Source organism: Microplitis mediator, chromosome 8 (genome assembly GCF_029852145.1).
Source record: "Microplitis mediator isolate UGA2020A chromosome 8, iyMicMedi2.1, whole genome shotgun sequence".
NCBI classification, from domain to species: Eukaryota; Metazoa; Arthropoda; class Insecta; order Hymenoptera; family Braconidae; genus Microplitis; species Microplitis mediator.
In genome coordinates this window covers 15,054,051-15,071,927 of record NC_079976.1, presented here as the reverse complement: position 1 = coordinate 15,071,927, position 17,877 = coordinate 15,054,051, and the positions used below count along the sequence as shown (strand labels likewise).

General features: G+C 29.1%; 2 protein-coding genes across 3 annotated transcripts in view; both read left to right on the top strand.

Annotated features, from left to right (window-relative positions):
* The window catches only part of LOC130673548 (neither inactivation nor afterpotential protein C-like), a 1,009,353-nt gene that overhangs the window by 695,644 nt on the left and 295,832 nt on the right, over window positions 1-17,877 (top strand). The window lies entirely within an intron of this gene.
* Window positions 10,874-15,723, top strand: LOC130673549 (uncharacterized). The gene is made up of 6 exons (XM_057478588.1): window positions 10,874-11,124; window positions 11,280-11,837; window positions 12,516-12,558; window positions 12,643-13,019; window positions 13,133-15,187; window positions 15,283-15,723. Exons 1-6 carry the CDS (start codon window positions 10,989-10,991, stop codon window positions 15,510-15,512), a joined length of 3,399 nt encoding a protein of 1,132 aa, XP_057334571.1. The 5' UTR covers window positions 10,874-10,988; the 3' UTR covers window positions 15,513-15,723.

The following is a 17,877-nucleotide window of genomic DNA, read 5'->3' as shown; positions in this document are numbered from 1 at the left end:
TCCAACAAAATTTTGGGATGGGAGCGAAAAGAAAAAAATAGTCGTTTCAAACGAAACACCCTAATATATATATATATATATATATTTATATATATATATATATATATATATATATATATATATATATATATATATATATGTTTAATTCGGTCTTCGGGGACTTCAAAATGGCGGCTATGTATTATATATATATGGATGCTATTTACCATCCTGATGTGTGTATTGTTATTAGTTTTGTTTTAACTTGCGTATTTTTTATTATATTTTCGAATATATATATATGTCTGACTTTGAAGACCGTATCTGATACATATCAGTCTTTGAGGACATTTATCAAAGATAGTTAGACTTTGAGGACATTGATTATTTTTAATCAATCCTTACTTTTTTCTGACTTCTCTGTTAAAACTATCGGATTTATTACAAAAAGTCGTAGTTTATATATTCCTTTCGTAGAGCATTCCATTCTTTGTTATAAAATTGATTAGCTTTTTCGGTATTCAGATTAAATAATGAGTTCTATACTACCAAAAGTAAAAACTTAATACCTAATCTTATTTAAACGCAAAATGAAGAATTGCCATCAGGAAGTACTTCCCGTCGGTATTAAAAGTTTTAACCTTAAAGGTTCTCCTCTCAATCCTACCAACACTTCTGGAAGGTCCTCAGAAGTGTTGGTAATTTCAGTCTTCAGTGAAAGGGAATTTCAGTCCTGAAATTCAATAAATAATGAATTGTTGATTTTTCTGAATCAGTCTAGTAGTTATAAGTTGTTATACCCTGATATATTAAGTCAATGGGATATTTGACTTATTTCTTTACAATGATGCTTGATTTCGAATAAATTATACCATAGTATCTTCTATTCTCGATCTGTAAAGTTAAATTTTTTTCAACGAGGAATTTTTAGCCATGTGTATCAGGTTTAGAAAACCTAAATCTAGTTTTCGGTTCTGGGGACGTGATAATTGAATATATTAGACTTTGGGGGCTTTTCACAACACATCTCTGGCTTTGAGGACTTGAAACTATATATCGCATAGTTTGAGGACATCGACAAATACTCTTGACTTCGGGGACTTTTCACTACATATCTCTGACTTTGAGGACTTGAAACTATATATCACATAGTTTGAGGACTTCAAGAAACATTTCTGACTTTGGGGACTTTTCACTACACATCTTTGCCTTTGAGGACTTGAAACTATATATCACATAGTTTGAGGACTTTGACAAATACTCTTGACTTCGGTGACTTTGTTCATTGTATCTATCAGAGTTTCTCAAAAAAAAAAACGATTTTTATTGTTCTAGGTCTCATAGTCTTAAAAGTTTCTTTGGGACCTAACAAAATCCTCCTCAAAAATCAGCTCGATATCTCGAAAATTGAGCTGGCGGTTTACAAGTTCATTTTCCCATATAAAATACATGTAAAAAATTTTTTTTTAATTTTTCAAGGAAAAATCAGAGAACAAATTTTTTTTTCAATTTTTAATTTCATTCCCTTATAGGAAATTAGATTTCCTACAAAAATGTCTTCAATAGTCATGCACGTAATTACAATATAAAACAAATTACAAGCCCCCAAAGTTAAAAAAAAGCATGATAAAATAATAATTTTTTGCATTACAATAGATTTCATATAGAAGATTGCAAATAAAAATTAGAAGAAAAGAATACCATCAATTAATAACAAAAAAGTAAAAACAATAATTATACATAAAAAAATTTTTTTTTTAACTTTAGAGGCTTGTAACTTTTTTTATATTGTAGTTACAAGCATGACTATTCAATACATTTTTGTAAGGAATTTAATTTCCTATAAGAGTACAAAATTCAGAATTGAAAAAAAATTTTTTTCTTCGATTTTTCCTCGACTAATTAAAAAAACAATTTTTTACATGTTTGTTATATAGGAAAATGAACTTGTGAACCGTTAGCTCAATATTTGAGATATCAAGCTAATTTATTAGGAGGATTTTTTTAAGGTCCCAAAGAAACTTTTGAGACTGTGATACGTAGAAAAAAAAATAATTATTTTTAGGCACACCCTAGTATCTATAATCTATTTTTTTACGATTCTGAAACTTTAGAAAGTGGGTCTGTAAGAAATGATGATTAGTCGATTTTTTTGAATCAGTCTCATATCTGTATTATTTGAACATTATCAAACAACATCATTTTTTTCTTAGCTGTTTTTTTCTACTCCTACAATTTATTTATCTCTAAAGATAAAACTACGTTTAATATAAAGACTTTAATATTTCACATGTTTATATTCGTTAAATTTTAATAAAAAAATTATCGATTTCATTTGGCACAGTCTAATATTCATTCACATTAATGCTTGATTCAGAAAGAATTATACGATAGTAACTTCTGTTCCTGATCTATAAAGTTAAACATTTTTAGTTTTAGGAATTTTGAGCCATGTGTATCATGTTTTAAAAACTTAAATGTAATATTTGGTTTTGAGGACGTGAAAATTGAACATATTGGACTTTGGGGACTTTTAGCTAAATATCTGTTATTTTGAGGACTTGAACCTATATATCACACAGTTTGAGGACTTGAAACTATATATCACATAGTTTGAGGACTTTAAGAGATATTCCTGACTTTGGGGACTTTTCATTACATATTTCCGACTTTGAAGACTGGGAATAAAATATCTTATATTTAACGAAGTCAAAAACAAACCTCATATGTTCAGAGGATGTAAACAAAATATCTCTTTATTTGAACACGTTCGACGCTATATTTTCGACTGTAAAAATACTTTTAGGTCATAGTTTTTTTATAATTAATTAATTTTTTTTTTCATCAATTTAATTACTCGATTTTTTCAAATTTAATTTGATATATTCGATTCAAAAATCGTTAAGTTTTTCATTAAAATTCAAGTAGCATAAATATGTCAAATTTTAATGATTTCAGTAGGAAAAATAGCTGACAAAAGCATAAAATTATTAAAGCTTGAACGTTTTTTCGTTTTCTTGATGGACTAAAGCTCCTTAAATTGCCATGTGCAAAAGCTTGAAAGTCATTTCGAAGTAAAAAATAGTAAAAATAATGACACTTATGATGTTTATCAACCAGCTTAAAAATAGCTGGTCTTAAAACTACTTGGCTTTAGATAAGATTTGAGATTCCAAAATAGATTTCAACTGGAAAATATTTGCAAACGATATCTCAAATATTTTAACAGGTAAAATAAATATTAGCTTTAAGTTAACTACACGGTAACAATTATAATGATAGCATTCCATTCAAAACTAAATAGTTAGCTTTTTGAAAGCAAACAGAATACCTAATGTCCAACCAAAAGTTGACATTTATACCTGTAAATGTTAACTTCATCGTAACAGCAATTTGTCAACTTTTCGATTACATTTTGTAACGTTTTATTGACAAATAGCAATTAGATTTTTGATACCAAAAAAGGTAACAAATTGACAGCTTTTTTGTGTTGACATATAAAAATCAGAATATTTTTTTGTTAACGAGTATTTTTATGTTGACTTAATGCTAGCAAATTGTTAAACTTTTTAGGGCTTGTGAATAGGATATATATTAGTGGAACTACATGTATATGTACTTGCAAGTACATAAATAAACAAAAACAAAGTGCTTGGCATATTTTATCGCAAACTGAAAAAATTACTTTTTTGATTTGATTTATTTCATAAAATAAACAAGCACAAACGATTTCTCATTTTTGAATAAAATATGGAATGCACCAGTGTTTCACTTATCTACTAATTCTTAGTTGTTCACTCTCGATTTATACAAATATATACACTATATCACATATACACACATATACACACATTATATGATGTAAATGTATTTTACAATTTTTACATACAGTCAAAAGTTATTTTAAGGTATCGGTTACTTTTTTGAGCGCACTTTAATTTATAACGATTGAGATGTTAAACATGCGAATGACAACATTAAAAAAATGGCAGCGTGAATATGATAGTCATCAGAAAGGTAACTTTTTGCTGTCTAAACAGAGCTAAGATTAAAATTCAACAAAATGTTCACCTAAAATAGTTAATAAAAAACATTAATAACTCAATGTTATCTTTCGAATAACGTAAAAAAGTTAACATATAGTTAACATTTTTGGATAACAAATTGTCAGCATAAAAATTGTATCCCTATTTATCCCCTAACAAGCATCATTTATTACGTTATTTTATGATGACTATCTGCTAACATTTTTTTTATTACAGACTGTTAACATGTTTTTGGTTACTTTTTAAGATAACTTCAAAAAGTTGACTTTTTAAAAATTCTATTTGTCATTATTTTAGTAACATTTTGAAATAACGGAAAGCTCGCTAATAGCACAGTTTGCTTGAGCAAAAGTTTTGTTGAATTTTTCTTCAAATTTCCGCCAACTTCAGACTTTTCCATTTTTTACGACAATTTGTATGCAACTTTCTATTGAATTTGACGTAAATTTACCGCCCGAATTAGGATGCAAATTCACTTAAGCTTTTGACTAGAAAAAAGTTGTCGTTAATTTTCAGGCAAATTTTATGTCAATTTATCGTTAATTTAACTTGACAAATTTTTAAGTATTTTGTTACCCTCAAATTGTGAACAATTTTATGTATAAATTTGCTTCCCTTCTGAAATGATAAGAATGAACATTACCGACTGTTTTTTATCGTAAAAACGAACCCTTAAATTAAAGAAAAATAACTGCAAATTTTTATTTTCAACTTTTGCTGTGAAATTGTCTGCAAATTCGGGCAGCAGATTCCAGGTAATTTCAACATAAAATTAGCTTCAATTTCAAGCTAAAGTGGCTATTAGGGTTGACTTGGAATAAGTAACTAAAAGCTGACAAAAAGTGAGCCTGGCAACTTAGGATGGTGTTTTTGGACCTGCCACCCCGAAGCACTGTGACGCCTACCAGATACCTCAGAAAATTTAACTTTATAATAAACTATTTAGAAATAGAGTCAATAATTAAAAAAAAAAGATGTATGGATATGGAGTGGACTGATTAAAATAATGTTTAAGTGAACAAATTTCAATGTAATTATTATGAATAATCTTTATAAATAGTATTAATATAAACAACAAAAAATCAATTATTAATAAATAGGGTGCGTCATTTCGAGCAACCTCTTTTTTTTCTAAGTGCATGCAGAAGAAAATCATAGTTTAACACACAAAAGAAATTTTTCGCACAAGAAAAAAAATTCTATGTCGATTACAGACCTAGCTCATTGAGAAATGCGATTTCCCATTTAAATAATACGGGAAAATTTTTTTTTATGATCTGAGTGTTTTTAAATCGTTAAAAGGATCAATATATCGAATAGACTAACATATGTATTTGTAGGAACTTTAACGATCTACAAAAAAGGTATCATCATTTTTCAATAAATCTATCTGATCGAAAGTTATTGGAGCTCTAAGTCAAGTTATTGAAAATTTCGAGATTTTTTTACTGTACCGATGAATCTATCAGACTTATCACAAAATGTCGTAGACCTTTTTATGTCGACAATTTTTATCCGAGATCCGAAATAACTTTACTAAGAATAATTTATAGAGAACAAAATTGTCAACAAAAAATACATACTTGACTTCGAACTCCAATAACTTTTGAACAGATGGATTTATCAACACAGGAAAAGAGACTTTTTTTGCAAATCATCGTTTTCCCTACAAAAATTTGTATTAGTCTATTCGATCTATTAATCTGTTAACGAGTTAAAAATAGTCAAAGCTTAAAATAAAATTTTTCCGTGTTATTTAAATGGGAAGTCAAATTTTTCAATGAGCTAGGTCAGTGATTGACATAGAATTTTATTTCTTGGGCGAAAAATTTGTTTTCGTGTTGGACTATGATTTTTTTTCACATGTACTAAAGAAAAAAATAATGTTGCTCCAAAATGACGCACCCTATCAATTAATGTAAACATAAATGAAAATCAATTTTATCATGCTGCACGCACACAAAATTCAGACATGCACATTTACTGCAGACAGAAACATGACAATATCATGACAATATGAATATTCATTCATATTTTCTATGAATTAATGTTTGATTTTTTTTTGTTAATAATTACAACATTTACAAATATCAGTCATAATCAAGATACTACGAACTGCTCACTTACATTACAATTTCATCATTACATTTGACAATTCATATAGTTTTTTTGTTTTTTTTACTTTTTTCGACTAATCCATTCTGAATTTGAATTTTCCCAGGTATATAGAGAGCATCTCAGTGCGCTGGGCGGAGTATCCAAACACACTAATTGCTTTCAACTCTATTAGTTAAGACTATTAAAAATTAACATATTAAATACAATAAAATATGAATTAAATTGTATGCTAAAAAAAGTTAATTAATCCTTTATAGGCAGTAGTTTCAGCGAAGTAATATATAAATAGAACACGTAAGCAGACACGAGTTACAATGAACTAATGAACCAATTTTTAGGTTATTTGTCATGACGGCCCTAAATTATTTGCATTTAACTAAATAAAAAGATTTATTGCAAGTTTTGTCTCTACGTATTCGTTGAAAAATTGTACTGCGAATAGAGTATTATAAATGTTTTCAAATAATTAAACTCGATTTCCTTGAGTAGGTTTAAATCAATTTTAATCCAAATCGATTTCATTTGTGATATTCATTTGAAAATTACTAGCAGTTACTACTTTATTTCCATCAGGTTTCTAAACGGAATTCTAAAATTATAGGTTGTAGAAATAAATTTAAAAAAATAGTAGATAATAAGTAAAATTAAAAAACAAGAGATGAACTGGCTTTATATTTTAATACCTAAATTTTGTTCTATCGTTAAAGTTATATTGAGAAAGTATATAGGCGTTGTACGATTTGAGAAAAGATTATACCTGGAAAAATGTTAGTTTTCTTAAATCAAGATGTCGAGTACACGAAGTGAGTCTTTAAATTCTAATAGTATCTGAAAATTAGCTGGAACTATTAAGAAAAATAATCTCGGTGAATTCAAAATCTTCAAAGATTTCATTTGACGTTTCTCGAATCTGCATTTTCATTAAGCTAGACCCCCTTAGCTAATCTGAAGTTCCTTCTGAATGAAAGGATTTATTATTTATTCGAACACAAAATAAAATTTAATAATTGTTCGATCCATCTGCCTGATTTTTATGATTCCCCAGTTGATACGGTGACCTTAAATGATTGGATTTTGGATTAAATTAAATTTTTGTAACAAAATGACACATTAGTAATTCAAATTTTACATGACGTTTCTCTTAATGTTCACGAATATTTTCTGGTTACCATTATTTTTTTTTCAATTTTGTATAGTATCATTTCTAAAAAAAAATTGATCTAGTCACATTCAAACTGTGTGGCAAAATTCATGTTTACTAACTCTTTTCTAACCCTTAAGTTCTTTGGGAAAATGCTGTTATTAGCAGATCCATAAAAAGGGATGAGCCTAATTAATAACTAGTTGGTACGAGTGTCGTACTCATTCATGAGAATTAAGCATTAATCCTAACGCAAAGTTTGACTTATAGTTTTAAAATATGAAAAATAACACGATAAATTACCCTAATAGCCACTTTAGCATAAAATTGACAGTAATTTGACAATTGAAATTCTAAGAAATTTGCTGCCCGGATTTGCCGATGATTTGACAGCGAAAGTTGGAAGAAAAAATTTGCGGAAATTTCTCGTTTATTTAGAAATAACTTTTTTTTTATTAGAAAAAAAAGTTGGAAATGTTCATACTTACCATTCCAAATGGTGAGCAAATTGATGAATAAAAATCTCTACAATTTGAGATTAAAAAAATACTTTAAAATTTTTCAAGTCAAATTAACGATAAACTGATATGAAAATTTACCTGAAAATTGAAAATTACTCTTTTCTAGTCAACTTTTCAAATGAATTTACATTCTAATTCAGATAGTAAATTTACGCCAAATTGTATCGTAAGTTGCATACAAGTTGTCATCAAAAACGGAAAAATTCACAGAAACTTTTGGAAAGTACACTTTTGCTGAGTAAACTGTGCTGTTAGGGTAGTTTATAAAATATCCAATGAATGATCACAACTTATGAATAGCATTAATAATAGCGAATTTGAAATATGAAAGATTGCAAATTATAGTAAAAAGATATCCTCATAGCAATTTTGATTGAAAGTTAACGAAAATCTTCCCTTTCTCAACTTAACGTCAAGATGATTGCAAGTAAGTGACGTGAAAGTTTAATGACGCCAACTTGTTATCAATTTTAAAGTAACTGCTGCTCTAAATTATTTTTTTGCAAGGAGCTTGTTGGTAAATTTATGTGCTTACTTGCTTCAGATTGTAACAGTGAATTTATGTTGACCTGCAATTAAAGATACGGTCGTATTGTTGTCAATAGTTTGGTGAAATTATTTCAAAGGATTATTTTCTTAGATATCCAGGTTTCTTCAACAGAAATTTGTTTTAGTCTGTCGTTAAGTTTAAATCGACTTTTAAGTACAAATGACCCTAAGTTTGACTGTAGGTCGTCATAATTGACTATTGCAATCTGAAGGATATGGGCACAAAAATTTATCAACAAACAGCTTACAACTAAAAATTTTAGAGCAGCAGTTACTTTAAAATCTTGCTCTTGAACTTTTGCTGATAATTTGCCGTCCAATATCTGCAGTGCACTTCGGGAAAGTCGGGTTTTCAAATTAATGACAATTTTCAGCCAAAGTAGCCATATGGGTATCTAGATAGCTACCCTGATAGCCGAGTTGGCCGCAACTTGTCGACAACCTACTGCCGCAACCTGCTGTCAAGTTGGCCGCAAAAGTTGGCATTTCCATAAGTTGACGGCAACTTTCCGAGAAACTTGTCGACAACTTTCAGCTCGTGTAACTGTTGCCGACAAGTTGCTCAGAAACTTGGTGACCGGTTGCGGCAGTAGATTGTCGCCAAGTTTCTGAGCAACTTGTAGCAAACTCGTAGTCAATAGTTATACAAGCTGAAAGTTGTCGACATCTTGTTGTCAAGTTGGTCGCAACTCAGGTACATCAACTTTCTGATCAGAAACTCTGGCTATCAGGGTAAGGATACTCGGTAAAAGTTTGCTTCTAATTTGCCTGCTAGTATCAATCGTAAATTTCTGGCCAACTGAATTTGGAGTTTGCTAAATCAATTTAGCTTTATTTTGACGGTAAGTATACGCCAACTTTTGTTATTTAGTTTTGTAACTACCATATAAGTGCATCATTCAGCGTCAATAAACCGAAAATTTATTGCTTGTTTCGCTTGGCTATTCAAGTGGCTATTGGAGTATTTCTTTTTTACCAACGGACAATACATCAAAATTTTGTGAGTATCCTAATAACTCCCCCGATAGCCAAGCTGGTAGCAATGTACTGCAGCAACTTGTCATTAAGTTGGCCGTGAATTGGCATTCCATAAATTGACGGCAACCTGTTGCCAATGTTCTAAGAAAAGTGGAGGCAAAATTTGGCATTCCATTAGTCGTCGGAACGTTATCTTCAATTTTCTCAGAAAGTTGGCAACAGGTTGCAGCAGTAGATTGTCTTTAACTTTCTGGAAACGTTGGTAACAATTTGCAGTCACTAGTTACAACAGCTATCGACAAGTTCTCGTTAAGTTACATGGATGATAAGTGTTTGTAAATCTATATTGTCATAACCTGACGTCAAGATGATTGCAAATGGTTAATTTGCACATTAAATAACACCAACTTGTGTTTAATATGAAAATAACTTTGACTCTTGAATTTGTTTAGAAGCAATACGATGACAAATTTCTGTGTCGACAAGTCTTCAGATCAACCTGCAGTCAAAGTGAGGTCTTATCGTACTTAATAGTATGCTAGCCTAAAGCTTAGGTAAACTTGACAGCAGATTAACGATAATTTTGCCGAGCAAACCTGTCCAGGTAGTCAGGATAGCTCAACAGAAGTTTGCTTCCATTTCACTACCTAATATCGGTAGTAGATTTCAGTCATATTAAATTCCCAGTTTGGCAAAAAAATTTCCTCTCATTCAACGGCGAGAGTACGTTAAAATTTGTCGTTCAGTTTTTTAACAACAATCTGAGAGCAACATACAGAGCAAATTGACAGAAAGTTGAGCTCACTTCTTGCCGTCAAATTCAGATAACAGATTTTAGTCAAGTTGATTTATGAAGATGACGACAGTTTGCGGCTGAAGTACCCTAATAGCCACTTTAGCTTGAAATTGACGGTAATTTGGTGTTGAAATCACCTGAAATCTGCTGCCCGAATTTGCCGACAATTTCACAGCAAAAGTTAAAAATAAAAATTTGCGGTTAATTTTTCTTCAATCTAAAGGTGACTTTTTTACGAAAAAAAAAGTCGGTAGTGTTCATTTTTACCATTGCAGAAGGTAGGCAAATTTATACATAAAATTTCTACAATTTGACGGTAAAAATATACTTAACAATTTTTCAAGTCAAATTAACGATAAATTGATATGAAAATTTACCTAAAATTGACGACAATTTTTTTCAAGTCAACTTTTGAAGTGAATCTGCATTCCGATTCGGGCAGTAAATTCACGTCAAATTGAATAGCAAGTTGAATACGAATTGTCGTAAAAAACGGAAAAGTCCTAAGTTGACGGAAATTTGACGAAAATTTCAAGGAAACTTTTGTAAAGTAAACTTTTGCTGAAGCACACTGTGTTATTAGGGTAGCTACCTGAGTTGGCTACCTTGGAAATTCCATCAGAACTAAGCATAAGTTTTGGCGATCGGTGAGACATCTTAAGGATTAAATAGGCAATAACTTTACTGGCTACAGTGACTTCAAGTTAACAAACTCTTGTAACTCCAAGTTATAAATTGATTAAATCATTTCCGGTTATGAGAACCACCATTTTGGCGTCACGACTTTTGCGTCTTCAGTTTTTGATCAAAACTCTTGGCCATTATTTTAAAATCGCAAGTTGTTAATCATTATTTAAAACATGTATAATCTTATACGTGAATCTGAATTCAAATTTCGTATCACTACGAAAAATGACTGGCAAAAAATGAAAAAAAGAAAATTGAAAGACAGAAGTTCTGATGATTCAATTCATGGTTATTTAGAATGCTCGAGTGGTAAATTTTATCTTTATTCAATTAATGTAGTGTGTTCTATAAAATATATGTTTCTTTAAATACTAATTTTCGTGAAATGTTCATTTCTGTTGTTGTTTTAAGTAAGCTGAATAAACTTTGATCAATCTTAGACGAACTTTCTTATCAATTTTCAGATGATTCACTACTGCTAAATGAAATAAAAAATAATCTAACTGCAAATATTCCTCAAGTAAACTTGGAGCGAATTTCTAATAATCATTCAACACAACCTGAAACTAAAAAAATAAAGATCATGGAAAGTAAACAAATATTGGAGAAAATAAATGTATTAAGCCTGTGCAAATTATCAAAGGAAGTCATTGCAACAGACTCTTTGACAAGTGAGAAAGATAATGTAATATCCAGTACTCCAAACACTTCTACTTTTCATGAATCGGATTCGGAGTCATTGAATACTACTTCTAAAATGACCAAAAATATGTCTCTAATTTCTCCAATAAATCCTCCAAATACAACGTCATTTATAAAAATATTTAATGATAACGCTGAAAAAACTCAAAATGGTTCTAATTTACTTGATGGTAACAAGTTTGCTACAGAAAATAATGATATTTTTGATGAAAATCAAAATTGTCTAGAAAAAATGTCCAATTCGAAAGATCCGTTCATGATTAATTGTGAGAATTCGACTTACAATTTTTCAGCTAAAGTCAACCAGACAAACTTTTTAGGTATATTACAAGGTTGCTATATTAAATAAAATTTGAGTTTAAATGCGTGTGTACAGTTTATCTGTGTAGTATTTATATTATTTACATCATCATTCGTTCCTATCAACTAACTATATACATTTTTATTCAACTATAATGGTTCATAGAGATTAAAGATCAGAAAATTTTATGGTTTCAAGTTCTCATAATTGATAAATCGTGAATATTAAAGTCAATTAAAGAATTGCAATTCATCATTTTTTTTATTTTTACTGAATTGTTTATGAATCGTTTAATTAGAAAATTTCTAAATTTATTTAGATGTAATTTATTAAGAATATCATTATTTTGTATAGATATCATTCAAATCGATTAGTCAATTAATAATTAGCTGGTAACAATATAATATGATCTCGAGTCAATGTTGATAGATTTAATTAGTTACTGCTAATTCAAATAAATTTATAGAAAAATATTATTTATGATGGTCGTTAATTATGAGATATACTAAAATACGTTAATTAAATAAATTCAAAAATCCGGCTGTTAATTAATTCATAATAGTTTAAATTGTTCTACAGTAAAAATAAAATGCTTTGGAGCTTGTCGAGTTTTGATTGAGAGAGAAATATGTTTATTAGTTTGCATTATTTTCTGATTAAAATTTTTTTGTTACATTGGTTTAAATTTATATTGTAGATATCGTAGAAAGTTCTGAATGGGATCGAGAGACTTGTCAAAGGTATTTTTTAATTTCTTATATGTAGGAATGATTAAAATTTGATTTTATATGAAATGATAATTACCTAAGAATATTTTATCGCAGGATGTTTCAAGAGTCAGAAATTTTAGATTTATCTGATGAACAAATGCGTTGTTTGAAAGTTATTGAAGAAGAATTTGATTCAGGCAGGTTAGAAAGAGGGCCACAAGTACAATTTGAACAAAACGAGTTAGATGAGAGACATGAATTAAATGAAGTAAATGAATTAGAAGAAGACGATCAATCAAATGAGAATGAGTATCAGATATGCGAGTATCAGATTTGTGAGTATGAATTTGAGAATGAATCAAATAATTCACACAACACTGCCACTACATCTGAGCAGTTGGACTCGGACTCAGATAAATTACAGGATAGAATACATGAATTGAAAGCAAAAAAACAGGAGATACTAAAAGAAATCCATGAGAAATGCAACGGTAACTTATTTGCTATACGCACTCTCATATTTGTAGTGAAAATAATTGGAGCAATTTTTCCTGTTCAATATTTATAACTGTATTCTATATATTTTGATATTCATTATTTACAGATTCAGATCCAGATTACATCCCTGAAAAAGAAAATAATTTCTCTGCCAGTGAAAGTTTTAACGTAGTTTTAACAGATAACCGAGAAGAAAAAGAAACTGCACTAGTGCAAAATGCTACAATAGTTATCGAGGAAAATATTATTGCCAAAGGTTTTGATGTTTCCTTACCGTTGCCGCAAGCTACAACTTCTGAAGTGACTAGACCAAAAGTTTATGTCAGTGCCTCAAAATCTGGCCCTAAGAAACACGCTTGTCTTTTTTGCGGAAAGTTATTCTTCAAAATTGCTCGACATCTCGAAGTTCATAAGGATGAGGAAGAAGTTAAAAAATTTCTCCTTTTAAAACCAAATGATCAAGTAAGACTCGATTTGATTAGAAAACTTCGACACGCCGGTGATTATAAGCATAATACTAATATTAATCCTGCTGCTAAAAATCATGAACGAATTGTGATTCGACGTCCGAAAGCTGGAGTTACGAAAAATCCTTCTGATTTTGCTTACTGTCCAAGTTGTCAAGTATCTGTTAGTAAAAGTACACTTTCTACACATTTTGTTCATTGTACTGGACAAACTGGAAAATCTCGGCGAGTTATTAAAAAAATGTCTAAGATTTATGAAAATGACTTCCATCCTGAAACAAGTAAGAAACTTCGCTCTCTTCTTGTTTGCATGCACGTAGACGAAGTTTCAAAAACTATAAAATTTGACGATTTATTAATAAAATTTGGCAATACGCTTTGCGAAAAATATAAATTAGCGCAACACGATGAAATGATACGTAATAGACTTCGTCTTCTAGCTAGATTATTGGTAACGGTAAAAAAAGTTGAAATGGCAAAAATCAAAGATCAAAAAGAGAAAAAACTTCGAGTTTCTAAACCTAGTATCACAGATATGATTTCTTTATTTGATCCAGAAAAGGTTCAAATTTGTCTCAAAGCAGTCAACATCATCGCAGGAATTGATACTAAAACTTATAATGCAAGAGCTCCATCTGTTGCTTCGTTAGTTGGAACTCTATTAAAACAGCTAGGAGATTTTTTGATAGCTGAAAATATCATGGATAAGCAAAAAAATAAAAATGATGACGTGAAAGACTTTTTACATGTTATAAACCGGAAATGGGCAGATGTTATAAATAAAAATGTCGAAGAAGCACAATCAAAACAAAAAAGAAAGAAGAAAGAAGAATTACCGTCGACAGATGACATAAATAAATTAATGGACCATTTAGTTAAGTTACAATCACAAGCTTATGACGAATTGGTAAAAAAATTCTCTGCTGACAGCTACGATCTCTTAGCTAAGACAACACTTATACGAGTGCAATTATTTAATAGGCGAAGACCGGGAGAAACGGAAAGGATCTTACTGGAAGATTTTGAAATGTACGATAGACTTAGCGAAGACACTCATAAAGATATAATGAAAACTTTGTCAGATAAAGCTAGAGAATTTTGCAAGAAATATGTAAGATTTTCGATCAGAGGCAAAAAAAATCGGCAAGTTTCCGTTATACTAGATGAAGTGATGTTTGATTCAATTAATTTATTGATCAAGAATCGTCTTAATGCTGGTATTCACCCACAAAATCCTTTTGTTTTTGGACTACCAGGTTTTTCATCAGAAAAACATAAGTATTTAAGAGCCTGCACATTAATGCGTAAATTTTCTGAAGATTGCAAAGCTGAGTTTCCCAAAAAATTACGTGCAACTAAACTACGGAAGCATATTGCGACATATCTTGTCAATCACAATATTAACAATGTGGAGCGCTCAAAAATTGCTAGTCATCTTGGACATAGTATGGGAGTTCATGAAAATTATTATCATTTGATTAATGTTGCCGAGGAAATTTGCCAATTGCCACAAGTACTGGAGGATGCTTGTGGGCTAAATAATAATAACATGACTAATGATAAAAATAGTGCTGAATCCTCTGATACTGATTTAGATTCTGATTCTGATTCAGATTCTGATTTGAGTGACGCAGACCGTGAGAAAAAAAATTGTTCACTGACATTAGAGTCAGAAAAACTCGACACTAATGAAGGTATTTTTAGTTATTTAGTTTATGTGATTCTATGTTTTTATCGTTATTTTAAATTAATTAATCAAACTATATTTTCTAAAAATTTCAAAATCTAGAGTCAAATCTAGAAATAAGTATTCCATGCCGAAGAATGGTTTGGAGCAATTTGGAAATAACCGCGTTGAAGGAGCATTTTGGGGACAAAATTAAGAGCCGGACCTATCCCAATTCTAAGGAAATGAATGCTGTTCGGATGACTGATCCACGACTCAAGAAACGTGAAGTTCCAGCTATTCGATCATGGTTCAGCAACTTTTATAAAAAATTGAAAAAAAATAGTCAATAGTTATTATTTTCTCAATAATTGTTGCTGGTTGACATCCATCGATAAAATAATTTTCTATTGCTTGTTGCTTAAAGTTCTATTAAATTTAAATTTACTTTTTGTACTTTGGTCAGAGATTTAAAAAATTAATCATAAATAGGGACAAGATTTTTGCCTTATTTTTTAAATGAACAGTTAAAATTTTTGATATTACGGAGAAAATATTGGACTTAGTAAGAAAAGTATTGAACAAAAGTTGTAGGAAATTTAATTTTATTATGAAAATGACTTATGATTTTCATAAACGATTAATATTTTCACAGTAATTCCAAAATTAAGATTCATAATAAATGATTCAAAATTTTGTTAATTATGAAAATCTTAATTTTGAAATAACGGTGAAAATATTGATCGTACAAAAAATCATAAGAGACATTTTTTTAATAAAATTAAATTTCCCACAACTTTTGTTCGAAAACTTTTTTCATAAGACCAATATTTTTCCAGTAATATCAAAAATTTTACACCACTAATTGTTAATTATTTTTAAATTAACGCAAAAACCCTGGCCCTAATCATAAATTTTAAAGTTTGTGTACTCTTCACAAAAATACTTTACTATTGCAATAATTTATGCCAAAAAGTATTTGTGTTCATTACTTTGTATGATCATACGAGTGTTTCGTACTTTTTCAAATAATAATCTTAATTCTAATACACTATTTCTATGTTTATTTGAAAATATATTTTACTTCTATTTTACCAAATCGTTTTACGTGAGTTAATCGGTATGATGCAGGTGGATAATTTCAAGATAATTTATTAACACCATGATTACTTTATTTCTGTAATCTAAGATATAAACAAGCTCAACAGATGTTACTCGATAATAGTAATTTCTCAATTTATTTCTGATTTCTGAAAATGACCTAGTATTCATAGTGTTAAAAAAAATAAATTTCATTTTTTATTCTAAAAGCTCCAGATGTAATAAGTGTACTTTTTCTTACTTATATAGAACTATGATCATCAATACTTTATTATAAATTTTTTCTTCCATTTATTATTTTAATTTACATTTAAATGATAATTATTATGTACTACTTTCTAGCTATTGTTTTACGTTGCCAGCTAATAATTAAAAAAAAAGGAATATATTTGAGTACATAACGTTTTCTATCAGTAAAGTTCAAAGTGTAAATATAACTACAATACATCAGTTAATCTCCTACATTCAAAACATAATTTTAGAAATTAATTAACAATGATGGATAATTATTATTGATCAATTGTCAATTAAAAACTTATATATTTTCAAACACACTCAAAAATTTTACATAGATAACCAGATATTTGTTTAAATTCAACTGATCAATAACTCGAATCAAAAAATTATTGAGCCACGCAGAGTATTAAAGCTTTCTTGAGAAAACTGATAAAAATTATGTGCATAATAAAAAAACATCATTTTTATGCAATATATTAGTCAAGAGTAAGATTTGCAACATAAGTCATTTGTCCTCGAAGTCCGACTTAAATAGTATGAACGGTAGGTTCATGAGAAACTAGCTTTATGAAAAAGGTTTAAGAAACTTGAGAACTTGCTTTATAGTGTATTGTTTAAAAAAATTGATGGATTGAAACACATGATATTAAGATTTCGATAATTATACTAGAAATAATTCTTTCTATTTACAATGCTGAAATACAATCCGAAGATTTACGATTTTGATTTTCCTAGAAATTTGATATAAAGTTTTTATATCGATGCTCATTGTTGAAAATTTCCGAAAAATTTTCACTCAGATTGAGAATTGTATAGACAAAATTCTGAAATTAATTTTTATAACAGATAATAAATCTACATATTAAATGAGACACATAACAATTTACGAAAACATAACTCAATTTTAATTTATTCAATAACACAAGCATAAAAAGGTAACAGGAATTTTCAGTAAATTTAGTATGAATTTATTTTTTTAAGGTTAATTAAATACTCGTAAAGAAGAAGGCAATCTTGACCATCTTTAAAATCAAGTTTAATGATCAGCTTCCCAAGAACCTTTACTCTGATTGAGAAATCCAATTTGGAATGATTTGAGATGACGTAACTCTTAATCATTTTGAATTATTTCAAATTGTCTCAATTATTTTGCTTTCCACCATAACTTTTGAAACGAACCGTTTTAAATCATATTAAATTAAAAAATGACGAAACATAATTTTATAATTTGAAATTATTTAAAATGATAAAAATTCTTGAATCATTTCGAATTGAATTGTAAGAAAAAAAGGTATTGAAATTTCTGGTACGTTGGTAAATTTAAAATCATTTGAAATGACTGAACTTCTAAATCATGTTTTATTAAATTTAACGAGAAAA

Excerpts from the sequence above, each read along its gene's own strand:
- LOC130673549 (XM_057478588.1), top strand. The coding sequence starts at position 10,989 with ATGTATAATCTTATACGTGAATCTGAATTCAAATTTCGTATCACTACG. Across the intron at positions 12,559-12,642 it reads GATCGAGAGACTTGTCAAAG|GATGTTTCAAGAGTCAGAAA; the intron begins GTATTTTTTAAT and ends ATTTTATCGCAG. Across the intron at positions 13,020-13,132 it reads AATCCATGAGAAATGCAACG|ATTCAGATCCAGATTACATC; the intron begins GTAACTTATTTG and ends CATTATTTACAG.